Raw genomic sequence first — 18,609 nt, 5'->3', positions numbered from 1 at the left:
GCTACACTGAAAACTGGGAAGTTTGGTATCAAACTTCTCAGCACAATAAAAGCACACTGATGCCAGTGTACAATTTATTGTAACATACACCCCAGAGGGCACCTTAGAGGTGCCCCCTGAAACCTTAACCAACTAACCGTGTGGGCTAACTGGTTTTAGCAGCCTGCCACACTCAAGACATGTTGCTGGCCACAAGGGGAGAGTGCCTTTGTCACTCTGTGGCTAGTAACAAAGCCTGTACTGGGTGGAGGTGCTTCACACCTCCCCCTGCAAGAACTGTAACACCTGGTGGTGAGCCTCAAAGGCTCACCCCCTTTGTTACAGCACCACAGGGCACTCCAGCTAGTGGAGTTGCCCGCCCCCTCCGGCCACTGCCCCACTTTTGGCGGCAAGGACGGAGGAGATAATGAGAAAAACAAGGAGGAGTCACTGGCCAGTCAGGACAGCCCCTAAGGTGTCCTGAGCTGAGGTGACTCTGACTTTTAGAAATCCTCCATCTTGCAGATGGAGGATTCCCCCAATAGGGATAGGAATGTGACCCCCTCCCCTTGGGAGGAGGCACAAAGAGGTTGTACCCACCCTCAGGGCTAGTAGCCATTGGCTACTAACCCCTCCAGACCTAAACACACCCTTAAATTTAGTATTTAAGGGCTCCCCAGAACCTAGGAACTCAGATTCTTGCAAGACGAAGAGGACTGCTGAGCTGAAAAACCCTGCAGAGAAGACGGAGACACCAACTGCTTTGGCCCCAGCTCTACCGGCCTGTCTTCCCCCGCTTCTAAAGACACTGCTCCAGCGACGCTTTCCCCAGGGACCAGCGACCTCTGAATCCTCAGAGGACTGTCCTGCTCTAGAAGGACCAAGAAACTCCCGAGGACAGCGGCTCTGTTCACCCAAGACTGCAACTTTGTTTCAAAAGAGCAACTTTAAAACAACTGTGTAGGAAGTTGGCTCTGTATGTGCTATTTCAAAGTAAGGAATAGCATGCACAGAGTCCAAGGGTTCCCCTTAGAGGTAAAATAGTGGTAAAAAGAGATAATACTAATGCTCTATTTTGTGGTAGTGTGGTCGAGCAGTAGGCTTATCCAAGGAGTAGTGTTAAGCATTTGTTGTACATACACATAGACAATAAATGAGGTACACACACTCAGAGACAAATCCAGTCAATAGGTTTTGTTATAGAAAAATATCTTTTCTTAGTTTATTTTAAGAACCACAGGTTCAAATTCTACATGTAATATCTCATTTGAAAGGTATTGCAGGTAAGTACTTTAGGAACTTTAAATCATAAAAATTGCATGTATACTCTACAAGTTATTGACAAATAGCTGTTTTAAAAGTGGACACTTAGTGCAATTTTCACAGTTCCTGGGGGAGGTAAGTTTTTGTTAGTTTTACCAGGTAAGTAAGACACTTACAGGGTTCAGTTCTTGGTCCAAGGTAGCCCACCGTTGGGGGTTCAGAGCAACCCCAAAGTCACCACACCAGCAGCTCAGGGCCGGTCAGGTGCAGAGTTCAAAGTGGTGCCCAAAACACATAGGCTAGAATGGAGAGAAGGGGGTGCCCCGGTTCCGGTCTGCTTGCAGGTAAGTACCCGCGTCTTCGGAGGGCAGACCAGGGGGGTTTTGTAGGGCACCGGGGGGGGGACACAAGCCCACACAGAAATTTCACCCTCAGCAGCGCGGGGGCGGCCGGGTGCAGTGTAGAAACAAGCGTCGGGTTCGCAATGTTAGTCTATGAGAGATCTCGGGATCTCTTCAGCGCTGCAGGCAGGCAAGGGGGGGGTTCCTCGGGGAAACCTCCACTTGGGCAAGGGAGAGGGACTCCTGGGGGTCACTTCTCCAGTGAAAGTCCGGTCCTTCAGGTTCTGGGGGCTGCGGGTGCAGGGTCTCTCCCAGGCGTCGGGACTTAGGATTCAAAGAGTCGCGGTCAGGGGAAGCCTCGGGATTCCCTCTGCAGGCGGCGCTGTGGGGGCTCAGGGGGGACAGGTTTTGGTACTCACAGTATCAGAGTAGTCCTGGGGTCCCTCCTGAGGTGTTGGATCTCCACCAGCCGAGTCGGGGTCGCCGGGTGCAGTGTTGCAAGTCTCACGCTTCTTGCGGGGAGCTTGCAGGGTTCTTTCAAGGCTGCTGGAAACAAAGTTGCAGCCTTTCTTGGAGCAGGTCCGCTGTCCTCGGGAGTTTCTTGTCTTTTCGAAGCAGGGGCAGTCCTCAGAGGATGTCGAGGTCGCTGGTCCCTTTGGAAGGCGTCGCTGGAGCAGGATCTTTGGAAGGCAGGAGACAGGCCGGTGAGTTTCTGGAGCCAAGGCAGTTGTCGTCTTCTGGTCTTCCTCTGCAGGGGTTTTCAGCTAGGCAGTCCTTCTTCTTGTAGTTGCAGGAATCTAATTTTCTAGGGTTCAGGGTAGCCCTTAAATACTAAATTTAAGGGCGTGTTTAGGTCTGGGGGGTTAGTAGCCAATGGCTACTAGCCCTGAGGGTGGGTACACCCTCTTTGTGCCTCCTCCCAAGGGGAGGGGGTCACAATCCTAACCCTATTGGGGGAATCCTCCATCTGCAAGATGGAGGATTTCTAAAAGTTAGTCACTTCAGCTCAGGACACCTTAGGGGCTGTCCTGACTGGCCAGTGACTCCTCCTTGTTGCTTTCTTTGTTCCCTCCAGCCTTGCCGCCAAAAGTGGGGGCCGTGGCCGGAGGGGGCGGGCAACTCCACTAAGCTGGAGTGCCCTGCTGGGCTGTGACAAAGGGGTGAGCCTTTGAGGCTCACCGCCAGGTGTTACAGCTCCTGCCCGGGGGAGGTGTTAGCATCTCCACCCAGTGCAGGCTTTGTTACTGGCCTCAGAGTGACAAAGGCACTCTCCCCATGGGGCCAGCAACATGTCTCTAGTGTGGCAGGCTGCTGGAACTAGTCAGCCTACACAGACAGTCGGTTAAGTTTCAGGGGGCACCTCTAAGGTGCCCTCAGGGGTGTATTTTGCAATAAAATGTACACTGGCATCAGTGTGCATTTATTGTGCTGAGAAGTTTGATACCAAACTTCCCAGTTTTCAGTGTAGCCATTATGGTGCTGTGGAGTTCGTGTTTGACAGACTCCCAGACCATATAATCTTATGGCTACCCTGCACTTACAATGTCTAAGGTTTTGTTTAGACACTGTAGGGGTACCATGCTCATGCACTGGTACCCTCACCTATGGTATAGTGCACCCTGCCTTAGGGCTGTAAGGCCTGCTAGAGGGGTGTCTTACCTATACTGCATAGGCAGTGAGAGGCTGGCATGGCACCCTGAGGGGAGTGCCATGTCGACTTACTCGTTTTGTCCTCACTAGCACACACAAGCTGGCAAGCAGTGTGTCTGTGCTGAGTGAGAGGTCTCCAGGGTGGCATAAGACATGCTGCAGCCCTTAGAGACCTTCCTTGGCATCCGGGCCCTTGGTACTAGAAGTACCAGTTACAAGGGACTTATCTGGATGCCAGGGTCTGCCAATTGTGGATACAAAAGTACAGGTTAGGGAAAGAACACTGGTGCTGGGGCCTGGTTAGCAGGCCTCAGCACACTTTCAATTGTAAACATAGCATCAGCAAAGGCAAAAAGTCAGGGGGCAACCATGCCAAGGAGGCATTTCCTTACACAACCCCCCCCCCCCCAAACGAAAGAGGATGAGACTAACCTTTCCCAAGAGAGTCTTCATTTTCTAAGTGGAAGAACCTGGAAAGGCCATCTGCATTGGCATGGGCAGTCCCAGGTCTGTGTTCCACTATAAAGTCCATTCCCTGTAGGGAGATGGACCACCTCAACAGTTTAGGATTTTCACCTTTCATTTGCATCAGCCATTTGAGAGGTCTGTGGTCAGTTTGAACTAGGAAGTGAGTCCCAAAGAGGTATGGTCTCAGCTTCTTCAGGGACCAAACCACAGCAAAGGCCTCCCTCTCAATGGCACTCCAACGCTGCTCCCTGGGGAGTAACCTCCTGCTAATGAAAGCAACAGGCTGGTCAAGGCCATCATCATTTGTTTGGGACAAAACTGCCCCTATCCCATGTTCAGAGGCATCAGTCTGCACAATGAACTGCTTAGAATAATCTGGAGCTTTTAGAACTGGTGCTGAGCACATTGCTTGTTTCAGGGTGTCAAAGGCCTGTTGGCATTCCACAGTCCAGTTCACTTTCTTGGGCATTTTCTTGGAGGTGAGTTCAGTGAGGGCTGTCACAATGGATCCATATCCCTTCACAAACCTCCTGTAATACCCAGTCAAGCCAAGGAATGCCCTGACTTGAGTCTGGGTTTTTGGAGCTACCCAGTCCAGAATAGTCTGGATCTTGGGTTGGAGTGGCTGAACTTGGCCTCCACCTACAAGGTGGCCCAAGTAAACCACAGTTCCCTGCCCTATCTGGCATTTGGATGCCTTGATAGAGAGGCCTGCAGATTGCAGAGCCTTCAAAACCTTCTTCAGGTGGACCAGGTGATCCTGCCAGGTGGAGCTAAAGACAGCAATATCATCAAGATAAGCTGTGCTAAAGGACTCCAAGCCAGCAAGGACTTGATTCACCAACCTTTGGAAGGTGGCAGGGGCATTCTTTAAACCAAAGGGCATAACAGTAAACTGATAATGCCCATCAGGTGTGGAGAATGCTGTTTTCTCTTTTGCTCCAGGTGCCATTTTTATTTGCCAGTACGCTGCTGTCAAGTCAAAGGTACTTAAGAATTTGGCAGCACCTAATTTATCTATGAGCTCATCAGCTCTTGGAATTGGATGAGCATCTGTCTTGGTGACAGAATTGAGCCCTCTGTAGTCCACACAAAACCTCATCTCTTTCTTTCCATCTTTGGTGTGAGGTTTGGGGACTAAGACCACTGGGCTAGCCCAGGGGCTGTCAGAGCGCTCAATTACTCCCAATTCTAGCATCTTGTGGACTTCCACCTTGATGCTTTCCTTAACATGGTCAGACTGTCTAAAGATTTTGTTTTTGACAGGCATGCTGTCTCCTGTGTCCACATCATGGGTACACAGGTGTGTCTGACCAGGGGTTAAGGAGAAGAGTTCAGGAAACTGTTGTAGGACTCTCCTACAATCAGCTTGCTGTTGGCCAGAGAGGGTGTCTGAGTAGATCACTCCATCTACTGTGCCATCTTTTGGGTCTGATGACAGAAGATCAGGGAGAGGTTCACTCTCTGCCTCCTGATCCTCATCTGTTACCATCAACAGATTCACATCAGCCCTGTCATGGAAGAGCTTAAGGCGGTTCACATGGATCACCCTCTTGGGGCTCCTGCTTGTGCCCAGGTCCACCAGGTAGGTGACCTGACTCTTCCTTTCTAGCACTGGGTAAGGGCCACTCCATTTGTCCTGGAGTGCCCTGGGAGCCACAGGCTCCAGAACCCAGACTTTCTGCCCTGGTTGGAACTCAACCAGTGCAGCCTTTTGGTCATACCAAAACTTCTGGAGCTGTTGGCTGGCCTCAAGGTTTTTGGTTGCCTTTTCCATGTACTCTGCCATTCTAGAGCGAAGGCCAAGTACATAGTCCACTATGTCTTGTTTAGGCTCATGAAGAGGTCTCTCCCAGCCTTCTTTAACAAGAGCAAGTGGTCCCCTTACAGGATGACCAAACAGAAGTTCAAAGGGTGAGAATCCTACTCCCTTCTGTGGCACCTCTCTGTAAGCGAAAAGCAGACATGGCAAGAGGACATCCCATCTCCTTTTGAGCTTTTCTGGGAGCCCCATGATCATGCCCTTTAATGTCTTGTTGAACCTCTCAACTAAGCCATTAGTTTGTGGATGGTAAGGTGTAGTGAATTTATAAGTCACTCCACACTCATTCCACATATGTTTCAGGTATGCTGACATGAAGTTGGTACCTCTGTCAGACACCACCTCCTTAGGGAAACCCACTCTGGTAAAGATACCAATGAGGGCCTTGGCTACTGCAGGGCAGTAGTCGACCTAAGGGGAATAGCTTCAGGATACCTGGTAGCATGATCCACTACTACCAGGATATACATATTTCCTGAGGCTGTGGGAGGTTCTAGTGGACCAACTATGTCCACACCCACTCTTTCAAAGGGAACCCCCACCACTGGAAGTGGAATGAGGGGGGCCTTTGGATGCCCACCTGTCTTACCACTGGCTTGACAGGTGGGGCAGGAGAGGCAAAACTCCTTAACCATGTTGGACATATTGGGCCAGTAGAAGTGGTTGACTAACCTCTCCCACGTCTTGGTTTGTCCCAAATGTCCAGCAAGGGGAATGTCATGGGCCAATGTTAGGATGAACTCTCTGAACAGCTGAGGCACTACCACTCTCCTAGTGGCACCAGGTTTGGGGTCTCTGGCCTCAGTGTACAGGAGTCCATCTTCCCAATAGATCCTATGTGTTCCATTTTTCTTGCCCTTGGACTCTTCAGCAGCTTGCTGCCTAAGGCCTTCAAGAGAGGGACAGGTTTCTTGTCCCCTACACAGCTCCTCCCTTGAGGGTCCCCCTGGGCCTAAGAGCTCAACCTGATAAGGTTCAAGCTCCAAAGGCTCAGTTCCCTCAGAGGGCAGAACTCCTTCCTGAGAAGAGAGGTTCCCTTTCTTTTGCTGTGTTGCAGTTGGTTTCCCAACTGACTTTCCTGTTCTCTTGGTAGGCTGGGCCATTTTTCCAGACTCCAGCTCTACTTTTTCACCCTGTGCCTTGCATTGTGCTCTTGTTTTCACACACACCAGTTCAGGGATACCCAGCATTGCTGCATGGGTTTTTAGTTCTACCTCAGCCCATGCTGAGGACTCCAGGTCATTTCCAAGCAGACAGTCCACTGGGATATTTGAGGAGACCACCACCTGTTTCAGGCCATTGACCCCTCCCCATTCTAAAGTAACCATTGCCATGGGATGTACTTTTCTCTAATTGTCAGCGTTGGTGACTGTGTAAGTTTTTCCAGTCAGGTATTGGCCAGGGGAAACCAGTTTCTCTGTCACCATGGTGACACTGGCACCTGTATCCCTCAGGCCCTCTATTCTAGTCCCATTAATTAAGAGTTGCTGTCTGTATTTTTGCATGTTAGGCGGCCAGACAGCTAGTGTGGCTAAATCCACCCCACCCTCAGAAACTAGAGTAGCTTCAGTGTGGACCCTGATTTGCTCTGGGCACACTGTTGATCCCACTTGGAGACTAGCCATACCAGTGTTACCTGGATGGGAGTTTGGAGTGGAACCTTTCTTGGGACAGGCCTTGTCTCCAGTTTGGTGTCCATGCTGTTTACAGCTATGACACCAGGCCTTTTTGGGATCAAAGTTTTTACCCTTGTACCCATTGTTTTGTGAAGAGGCTCTGGGCCCACCCTCCTGTGCAGGTTTTTGGGGGCCTGTAGAAGACTCTTTACTATTTTTAGTTTTGGTTGTCTCATCACCCTTCCCCTGGGGAGTCTTTGTGACCTCTTTCTTTGGGTCACCCCCTGTTGAAGTCTTGGACACCCTTGTCTTGACCCAATGGTCCGCCTTCTTTCCCAATTCTTGGGGAGAAATTGGTCCTAGGTCTACCAGATGCTGATGCAGTTTATCATTGAAACAATTACTCAATAGGTGCTCTTTCACAAATAAATTGTACAGCCCATCATAATTACTTACACCACTGCCTTGAATCCAACCATCTAGTGTTTTCACTGAGTAGTCTACAAAGTCAACCCAGGTCTGGCTCGAGGATTTTTGAGCCCCCCTGAATCTAATCCTATACTCCTCAGTGGAGAATCCAAAGCCCTCAATCAGGGTACCCTTCATGAGGTCATAAGATTCTGCATCTTGTCCAGAGAGTGTGAGGAGTCTATCCCTACACTTTCCTGTGAACATTTCCCAAAGGAGAGCACCCCAGTGAGATCTGTTCACTTTTCTGGTTACACAAGCCCTCTCAAAAGCTGTGAACCATTTGGTGATGTCATCACCATCTTCATATTTAGTTACAATCCCTTTAGGGATTTTCAACATGTCAGGAGAATCTCTGACCCTATTTATGTTGCTGCCACCATTGATGGGTCCTAGGCCCATCTCTTGTCTTTCCCTCTCTATGGCTAGGATCTGTCTTTCCAAAGCCAATCTTTTGGCCATCCTGGCTAACTGGATGTCCTCTTCACTGGGGTTATCCTCAGTGATTTCAGAGGTGTTGGTCTCTCCTGTGAGGGAACCAGCATCTCTGACTATTATTTTTGGAGTCAGGGTTTGAGGGACCCTGTTCTCCTTAGATAGGACTGGTAGGGGGGAATTGTCCTCCAAGTCACTATCCTCTTCCTCTGAGTTGCCACCCTCAGAGGGGTTGGCCTTTTCAAACTCTGCCAAAAGCTCCTGGAGCTGTATTTTGGTAGGTTTGGGGCCCATTGTTATTTTCTTTATTTTACAGAGTGACCTTAGCTCCCTCATCTTAAGATGGAGGTAAGGTGTGGTGTCGAGTTCCACCACAGTCACATCTGTGCTAGACATTTTGCTTCTAAAAGTTGGAATACTTTTTAAGAATCTACAACTGGTTCTAGAATCTAATTCAAACTTTTACAAACTTTTAAACTCTAAAAGAAATGCTAAACAGGATCTAACACAAGGCCCTAGCAGGTCTTTTAAGAATTTAGAAAACTTTTCAAATTGCAAAAATCAATTTCTAATGACAATTTTTGAATTTGTCGTGTGATCAGGTATTGGCTGAGTAGTCCAGCAAATGCAAAGTCTTGTACCCCACCGCTGATCTACCAATGTAGGAAGTTGGCTCTGTATGTGCTATTTCAAAGTAAGGAATAGCATGCACAGAGTCCAAGGGTTCCCCTTAGAGGTAAAATAGTGGTAAAAAGAGATAATACTAATGCTCTATTTTGTGGTAGTGTGGTCGAGCAGTAGGCTTATCCAAGGAGTAGTGTTAAGCATTTGTTGTACATACACATAGACAATAAATGAGGTACACACACTCAGAGACAAATCCAGTCAATAGGTTTTGTTATAGAAAAATATCTTTTCTTAGTTTATTTTAAGAACCACAGGTTCAAATTCTACATGTAATATCTCATTTGAAAGGTATTGCAGGTAAGTACTTTAGGAACTTTAAATCATAAAAATTGCATGTATACTTTACAAGTTATTGACAAATAGCTGTTTTAAAAGTGGACACAGTGCAATTTTCACAGTTCCTGGGGGAGGTAAGTTTTTGTTAGTTTTACCAGGTAAGTAAGGCACTTACAGGGTTCAGTTCTTGGTCCAAGGTAGCCCACCGTTGGGGGTTCAGAGCAACCCCAAAGTCACCACACCAGCAGCTCAGGGCCGGTCAGGTGCAGAGTTCAAAGTGGTGCCCAAAACACATAGGCTAGAATGGAGAGAAGGGGGTGCCCCGGTTCCGGTCTGCTTGCAGGTAAGTACCCGCGTCTTCGGAGGGCAGACCAGGGGGGTTTTGTAGGGCACCGGGGGGGGGGACACAAGCCCACACAGAAATTTCACCCTCAGCAGCGCGGGGGCGGCCGGGTGCAGTGTAGAAACAAGCATCGGGTTTGCAATGTTAGTCTATGAGAGATCTCGGGATCTCTTCAGCGCTGCAGGCAGGCAAGGGGGGGGTTCCTCGGGGAAACCTCCACTTGGGCAAGGGAGAGGGACTCCTGGGGGTCACTTCTCCAGTGAAAGTCCGGTCCTTCAGGTTCTGGGGGCTGCGGGTGCAGGGTCTCTCCCAGGCGTCGGGACTTAGGATTCAAAGAGTCGCGGTCAGGGGAAGCCTCGGGATTCCCTCTGCAGGCGGCGCTGTGGGGGCTCAGGGGGGACAGGTTTTGGTACTCACAGTATCAGAGTAGTCCTGGGGTCCCTCCTGAGGTGTTGGATCTCCACCAGCCGAGTCGGGGTCGCCGGGTGCAGTGTTGCAAGTCTCACGCTTCTTGCAGGGAGCTTGCAGGGTTCTTTCAAGGCTGCTGGAAACAAAGTTGCAGCCTTTCTTGGAGCAGGTCCGCTGTCCTCGGGAGTTTCTTGTCTTTTCGAAGCAGGGGCAGTCCTCAGAGGATGTCGAGGTCGCTGGTCCCTTTGGAAGGCGTCGCTGGAGCAGGATCTTTGGAAGGCAGGAGACAGGCCGGTGAGTTTCTGGAGCCAAGGCAGTTGTCGTCTTCTGGTCTTCCTCTGCAGGGGTTTTCAGCTAGGCAGTCCTTCTTCTTGTAGTTGCAGGAATCTAATTTTCTAGGGTTCAGGGTAGCCCTTAAATACTAAATTTAAGGGCGTGTTTAGGTCTGGGGGGTTAGTAGCCAATGGCTACTAGCCCTGAGGGTGGGTACACCCTCTTTGTGCCTCCTCCCAAGGGGAGGGGGTCACAATCCTAACCCTATTGGGGGAATCCTCCATCTGCAAGATGGAGGATTTCTAAAAGTTAGAGTCACTTCAGCTCAGGACACCTTAGGGGCTGTCCTGACTGGCCAGTGACTCCTCCTTGTTGCTTTCTTTGTTCCCTCCAGCCTTGCCGCCAAAAGTGGGGGCCGTGGCCGGAGGGGCCTGCAACTCCACTAAGCTGGAGTGCCCTGCTGGGCTGTGACAAAGGGGTGAGCCTTTGAGGCTCACCGCCAGGTGTTACAGCTCCTGCCCGGGGGAGGTGTTCGCATCTCCACCCAGTGCAGGCTTTGTTACTGGCCTCAGAGTGACAAAGGCACTCTCCCCATGGGGCCAGCAACATGTCTCTAGTGTGGCAGGCTGCTGGAACTAGTCAGCCTACACAGACAGTCGGTTAAGTTTCAGGGGGCACCTCTAAGGTGCCCTCTGGGGTGTATTTTGCAATAAAATGTACACTGGCATCAGTGTGCATTTATTGTGCTGAGAAGTTTGATACCAAACTTCCCAGTTTTCAGTGTAGCCATTATGGTGCTGTGGAGTTCGTGTTTGACAGACTCCCAGACCATATACTCTTATGGCTACCCTGCACTTACAATGTCTAAGGTTTTGTTTAGACACTGTAGGGGTACCATGCTCATGCACTGGTACCCTCACCTATGGTATAGTGCACCCTGCCTTAGGGCTGTAAGGCCTGCTAGAGGGGTGTCTTACCTATACTGCATAGGCAGTGAGAGGCTGGCATGGCACCCTGAGGGGAGTGCCATGTCGACTTACTCGTTTTGTCCTCACTAGCACACACAAGCTGGCAAGCAGTGTGTCTGTGCTGAGTGAGAGGTCTCCAGGGTGGCATAAGACATGCTGCAGCCCTTAGAGACCTTCCTTGGCATTCGGGCCCTTGGTACTAGAAGTACCAGTTACAAGGGACTTATCTGGATGCCAGGGTCTGCCAATTGTGGATACAAAAGTACAGGTTAGGGAAAGAACACTGGTGCTGGGGCCTGGTTAGCAGGCCTCAGCACACTTTCAATTGTAAACATAGCATCAGCAAAGGCAAAAAGTCAGGGGGCAACCATGCCAAGGAGGCATTTCCTTACAAACTGCGTTTCCCGCCGGAAGCGTGAGACTTGCTACTCTGCACCCGACGCCCCCGGCTCGACTTGTGGAGAAACAACACTTCAGGGAGGACTCCCCAGCGACTACGAGACCGTGAGTAGCCAGAGTTGCCCCTAAGCCCCCACAGCGACGCCTGCAGAGGGAATCCCAAGGCTCCCCCTGACCGCGTTGCCTGCTTCCCAGATCCCGACTCCTGGTAAAGACTCTGCACCCGCAGTCCCCAGGACCTGAAAGATCGGAACTCCAGTGCAGGAGTGACCCCCAGGAGGCCCTCTCCCTTGCCCAGGTGGTGGCTACTCCGAGGAGCCCCCCCCCCTTGACTGTATCGCTGAAGAGACCCCTTGGTCTCCCATTGATTTCCATTGGAAACCCAACGTGTGTTTGCACACTGCACCCGGCCGCCCCCGTGCTGCTGAGGGTGTACTTTCTGTGCTAACTTGTGTCCCCCCCCCCCCCACCTCCAAACCCCCCAGTGCCCTACAAAACCCCCCTGGTCTGCCCTCCGAAGAAGCAGGTACTTACCTGCTGGCAGACTGGAACCGGGGCACCCCTTCTCCATTGAAGCCTATGCGTTTTGGGCACCACATTGACCTCTACACCTGACCGGCCCTGTGCTGCTGGTGTGGTAACTTTGGGGTTGCTCTGAACCCCCAACGGTGGGCTACCTTGGACCCAAACTTGAACCCCCTAGGTGGTTTACTTACCTGCAAAAACTAACTAACTCTTACTCCCCCTAGGAACTGTTGAAAAGTGTCTAGTTTTAAAATAGCTATATGTGATTTATGTAAAGACTGTATATGCTATTTTGATTATTCAAAGTCCTAAAGTACCTACATGCAATACCTTTCATTTAAAGTGTTACATGTAAAATTTGAACCTGTGGTTCCTAAAATAAACTAAGAAAATATATTTTTCTGTACAAAAACCTATTGGCCTGGAATTGTCTCTGAGTGTGTGTTCCTCATTTATTGCCTGTGTATGTACAACAAATGCTTAACACTACTCCTTTGATAAGCCTACTGCTCGACCACACTACCACAAAATAGAGCATTAGTATTATCTCTTTTTGCCACTATCTTACCTCTAAGGGGAACCCTTGGACTCTGTGCATACTATTCCTTACTTTGAAATAGTGCATACAGAGCCAACTTCCTACAACCGTGCATTCCACCTTTAGGGAAGTGGTATATTTTATTGAGAGATAGTCGCAGTGGAGCAGTTGAGATTTTTGCATGACCAAAAAGTGCTTGGAATGGCTCAGGAGTTGATAGGGGGAAACAGTAAGTTATGCCTATCATCAAAAATAGTTAAAACTCTCAAAATGTTGTCTAGGTTGTGATTGTCACTGATTAAGTCTTTTTTAGTCTGTTTCCTCTTTTCCTTCTTTCTGTCTTGCATAGTTATGTTGGAAGGGAGTGCAGGGTTTTTATTGTGAATGTGAGATGTGAAATTGTGCGTATGGTTCTCTGAGTGGCAGGTTGATTGTACCTGCGCATGTTCTTGACAGAATAAACATTTGTGCCTGCTCCTCGTTGTTACGCCTCTTTTGAATATGTTTTCAGCAGATTGAGTTAAATCTGCACGTTTTGCCAAATGTCATGTTCCATTACAGTACCTAGTGCACATTCAACGTTTGGGAAATATTAACCCTACTATGATCCTATTTATGTACAATGACAATATAAAGCACAAAGAATGTTGTTGCTGTAGCGTTACAGACATTTGACATAATGTGGGCTCTCGCCACCGTATAATTATTCATTCATTGCCTGTTTCCTCTTAGTACATACATCCTGCTGATGCAGTTAAACTGGGCCAGGCTGAGCTTGTGGTGATTGATGAAGCTGCTGCCATTCCACTCCCCTTGGTGAAAAACCTGCTTGGACCCTACCTTGTCTTCATGGCTTCTACAATCAATGGGTAAGAGAGTAGACATAGACCTCTGGACCCTTCTCCATTCTTCAAGCAATTTTTGAACTTTTCAGTCAAAACACAGTTGTTAATTGTAATGCACTGTTTTATTGTGCGAGACCCAAGTCATGGTCTTTTCTCATCACAGAATGTTGTTTCTATAGGTGTATCCAGATATTTTATTGTTTGCCATGAGAAAATGCACGACTTGCTTTGTATTGCTGCACTTGGGATGAGTTTAAATGGTTTATGGTAACTAAGTACATTACTGATGCAGTTTCATCTGTACAGGGACGTTGTACATCTTTTATTCAGTTTCTGTGCTTTATTCGTTCAAAACTGATATAAGCATTGTTTGTCCACATGAATCATAATGAAGGTGGTCAGGCCCTAAATTCATATCTTGTTTATTAAATGTTACTGCAGATTCAAAGTAGGTGGGAGAACAGCAGCCACCACAAGGAGAAATTCTGTGAGTACATTTTAGCCTTAGAACTAGGTGTTGATGGCTAAGCTCTCAGAAACCTGGAACACTCTTCACATTGAGAGCAAGTGGAATGGGGAGAGAAGTCTCTCACCCAAGGATGTGGAGTAGTTAGAGGGGAGCTGGAAGAACTAAGGACCCCAAGAGGTGAGTACCTGAGAGTGACCCCCCAGCGACCAGTAGAGGAGGGTTAAGTACCTGGCCTTCCCAAGGATTAACAAGAGGACTTAGAAAAGGGATTGTGCAAGACCCGGACCAGACTGGAAGAAACCAAAGGTGGGTTCTGGCAGAAGAGGACCTGCAGGAGAAGGGGACAGAGTCCAGTTCGAGCTGGAGTGCAGGAACCACTACCCACCTGTAAGGAAATGCCTCCTTGGCATGGTTGCCCCCTGACTTTTTGCCTTTGCTGATGCTATGTTTACAATTGAAAGTGTGCTGAGGCCTGCTAACCAGGCCCCAGCACCAGTGTTCTTTCCCTAACCTGTACTTTTGTATCCACAATTGGCAGACCCTGGCATCCAGATAAGTCCCTTGTAACTGGTACTTCTAGTACCAAGGGCCCTGATGCCAAGGAAGGTCTCTAAGGGCTGCAGCATGACTTATGCCACCCTGGAGACCTCTCACTCAGCACAGACACACTGCTTGCCAGCTTGTGTGTGCTGGTGAGGACAAAACGAGTAAGTCGACATGGCACTCCCCTCAGGGTGCCATGCCAGCCTCTCACTGCCTATGCAGTATAGGTAAGACACCCCTCTAGCAGGCCTTACAGCCCTAAGGCAGGGTGCACTATACCATAGGTGAGGGTGCCAGTGCATGAGCACTGTACCCCTACAGTGTCTAAGCAAAACCTTAGACATTGTAAGTGCAGGGTAGCCATAAGAGTATATGGTCTGGGAGTTTGTCAAACACGAACTCCACAGCACCATAAGGGCTACAGTGAAAACTGGGAAGTTTGGTATCAAACTTCTCAGCACAATAAATGCACACTGATGCCAGTGTACATTTTATTGCAAAATACACCCCAGAGGGCACCTTAGAGGTGCCCCCTGAAACTTAACCGACTGTCTGTGTAGGCTGACTAGTTCCAGCAGCCTGCCACACTAGAGACATGTTGCTGGCCCCATGGGGAGAGTGCCTTTGTCACTCTGAGGCCAGTAACAAAGCCTGCACTGGGTGGAGATGCTAACACCTCCCCCAGGCAGGAGCTGTAACACCTGGCGGTGAGCCTCAAAGGCTCACCCCTTTGTCGCAGCACCGCAGGACACTCCAGCTAGTGGAGTTGCCCGCCCCCTCCGGCCCCGGCCCCCACTTTTGGCGGCAAGGCCGGAGAAAATAATGAGAATAACAAGGAGGAGTCACTGGCCAGTCAGGACAGCCCCTAAGGTGTCCTGAGCTGAGGTGACTCTAACTTTTAGAAATCCTCCATCTTGCAGATGGAGGATTCCCCCAATAGGGTTAGGATTGTGACCCCCTCCCCTTGGGAGGAGGCACAAAGAGGGTGTACCCACCCTCAGGGCTAGTAGCCATTGGCTACTAACCCCCCAGACCTAAACACGCCCTTAAATTTAGTATTTAAGGGCTACCCTGAACCCTAGAAAATTAGATTCCTGCAACAACAAGAAGAAGGACTGCCCAGCTGAAAACCCCTGCAGAGGAAGACCAGAAGACAACAACTGCCTTGGCTCCAGAAACTCACCGGCCTGTCTCCTGCCTTCCAAAGAACTCTGCTCCAGCGACGCCTTCCAAAGGGACCAGCGACCTCTGAATCCTCTGATGACTGCCCTGCTTCGACGACGACAAGAAACTCCCGAGGACAGCGGACCTGCTCCAAAAAGACTGCAACTTTGTTTCAAGAAGCAGCTTTAAAGAACCCTGCAACTCCCCGCAAGAAGCGTGAGACTTGCAACACTGCACCCGGCGACCCCGACTCGGCTGGTGGAGAACCAACACCTCAGGGAGGACCCCCGGACTACTCTACGACTGTGAGTACCAAAACCTGTCCCCCCTGAGCCACCACAGCGCCGCCTGCAGAGGGAATCCCGAGGCTTCCCCTGACCGCGACTCTCTGAAACCTAAGTCCCGACGCCTGGAAAAGACCCTGCACCCGCAGCCCCCAGGACCTGAAGGACGGGACTTTCACTGCAGAAGTGACCCCCGGAGTCCCTCTCCCTTGCCCAAGTGGAGGTTTCCCCGAGGAAGCCCCCCCTTGCCTGCCTGCAGCGCTGAAGAGATCCCTTGATCTCTCATTGACTTCCATTGCGAACCCGACGCTTGTTCTAACACTGCACCCGGCCGCCCCCGCGCCGCTGAGGGTGACATTTCTGTGTGGGCTTGTGTCCCCCCCCCCCCGGTGCCCTACAAAACCCCCCTGGTCTGCCCTCCGAAGACGCGGGTACTTACCTGCAAGCAGACCGGAACCGGGGCACCCCCTTCTCTCCATTATAGCCTATGCGTTTTGGGCACCACTTTGAACTCTGCACCTGACCGGCCCTGAGCTGCTGGTGTGGTAACTTTGGGGTTGCTCTGAACCCCCAACGGTTGGCTTCCTTGGACCAAGAACTGAACCCTGTAAGTGTCTTACTTACCTGATAAAACTAACAAAAACTTACCTCCCCCAGGAACTGTGAAAATTCCACTGTGTCCACTTTTGAAATAGCTATTTGTGAATAACTTGAAAAGTATACATGCAATTGAAATGATTCAAAGTTCCTAATGTACTTACCTGCAATACCTTTCAAACAAGATATTACATGTTAAATTTGAACCTGTGGTTCTTAAAATAAACTAAGAAAATATATTTTTCTATAACAAAACCTATTGGCTGGATTTGTCTCTGAGTGTGTGTACCTCATTTATTGTCTATGTGTATGTACAACAAATGCTTAACACTACTCCTTGGATAAGCCTACTGCTCGACCACACTACCACAAAATAGAGCATTAGTATTATCTATTTTTACCACTATTTTACCTCTAAGGGGAACCCTTGGACTCTGTGCATGCTATTCCTTACTTTGAAATAGCACATACAGAGCCAACTTCCTACACCACCCTTCTGTGGATGCAGAACCAGGTCGATGGGAGAAGACCAGCTGTGCAGTGCAGGAGCTGAAGAGCAGTCCTTGGAGCAGTGCAGATGGTCCCTCACGTCAGCTGTCGGTTTGCAGTTGGTCAGAGGCTCTTAGGACCACTGAAGCCCCTGCAGTGGCCAAGGCCCTCCTGGGAATCTCCTCCAGGGTAGGTTTTCCTAAAGAGGTGGTATCAGACAGAGATGCAAACTTCATGTCTGCATACCTCAAAGACATGTGGAAGGAGTGGTGTTGTCACTTACAAATTCATCACCAATTACCATCCACAAACAAATGGGTGAGTTGAGAGATTCAACAAAGCCTTCAAAGGCATGATAATGGGACTCTCAGAAAAACTCAGAAGAAGGTGAGATGTCCTTTTACATTGCCTCCTCTTGCCTACAGGGAGGTTCCTCAAAAAGGGAGTGGGCTACAGCACCTTTGAACTTTTGTTTGGACACTCTGTTAGGGGTCCACTTGCCCTTGTAAAACAAGGCTGGGAGCAGCCTCTTAGGCCTCCAAAACAGGACATTGTGATTTATGTATTAGGCCTTAGATCCAGAATGGCCGAATACATGAAGACGGCAACGACAATCTTCAGGCCAGCCAAGAACTGCAGAAGCAGTGGCATGACCAGAAGGCTATGCTGACTATTTATCAGCCAGGACAGAAGGTGTGGGTCCTGGAGCCCGTGGCTCCCAGGGCATTCCAGGACAGGTGGAGTGGCCCACACACTATTGAAGAGACAAAAGGGTGAGGTCAGCTATCTGGCTGACGTGGTCACTCCCGGAAGCACACACAGGATGCTTTATGTGAATTGCCTAAAACCTTATTATGACAGGGCTGACATGACTTTACTCATGGCCACTAATGAAGGTCAGAAAGAAGAGAGTGGCTCTCTCCCTGACCTCTTCTCTCACAATACAGTAGATGGTTCAGTAGAGGGGGTTGTTCTTGCGGACTGCCTCTCTAAGTAGCAAATGTAAGATTGCAAAAATCTCTTAGTTCAGTTCACTGAACTGTTTTCCTTAACTCCTGGTCAAAGAACATGGTGTGATTACACCATTGACACAGGTGACAGCCTGCCTGTCAAAAGTAAAATATACACACAGCCAGCCTGATCATGTCAGCGAATCTATCAAAGCTGAGGTGCAAAAGATGCTGGACCTGGGAGTTGTTGCACCTTCAGACAGCCCTGTGGCTAGTCCTGTAGTCCTTGTATCAAAACCCCACTCTCAAAATGGCAAAAGAGAGATGAGGTTCTGTGTGGATTACAGAGGCCTCAATACAATAACAAAAACGGATGCTCATCCAATCCCTAGGGCAGATGAGCTAATAGATACTTTGGCTTCTGCCAAGTATCTTAGCACCTTTGATTTGACTGGCAGATCAAGTTATCAGACGATGGCAAACCCAAAACAGCATTCTCCACTCTTACTGGGCACTATCACTTTATAGTGATGCCCTTTCTATTTAAGAATGCCTCTGGGTACCTGGTGGCATGGTCTGCCACCACTAGTATAAATCTGTTTCCAGTGGCTGTTTGGGCGCCCAGGGGGCCAACTATATCCACCCCAACCCTTTTAAAGGGTACCCCAAACACTGGTGGTAGAGTTAAGGGGGCCTTTGGGGTGCCACCTGTCTTGCCTCTGGCTTGACAGGTCAAACAGGAGCAGCAAACCTTTTTGGTGTCTTCAGACATGTGGTGCCAGTGAAAGTGAGGGACAAGCCTTTCCCAA

The 18,609-nt window shown here is 49.5% G+C and overlaps 1 protein-coding gene across 4 annotated transcripts in view; it reads left to right on the top strand.

Moving 5' to 3' along the window:
* Positions 1-18,609, top strand: part of NAT10 (N-acetyltransferase 10) — a 326,800-nt gene that overhangs the window by 156,969 nt on the left and 151,222 nt on the right. For all 4 annotated transcript variants that reach the window (XM_069221852.1, XM_069221854.1, XM_069221853.1 and 1 more), the window contains exon 12: positions 13,192-13,328. In XM_069221852.1, coding sequence (XP_069077953.1) covers positions 13,192-13,328 — 137 coding nt within the window. The remainder of the gene's footprint in view (positions 1-13,191; positions 13,329-18,609) is intronic.

This window comes from Pleurodeles waltl, chromosome 3_1 (assembly GCF_031143425.1).
Source record: "Pleurodeles waltl isolate 20211129_DDA chromosome 3_1, aPleWal1.hap1.20221129, whole genome shotgun sequence".
NCBI classification, from domain to species: Eukaryota; Metazoa; Chordata; class Amphibia; order Caudata; family Salamandridae; genus Pleurodeles; species Pleurodeles waltl.
The sequence above is the reverse complement of the archived record's forward strand: the minus strand, read 5'-3'. Positions and strand labels throughout refer to the sequence as shown.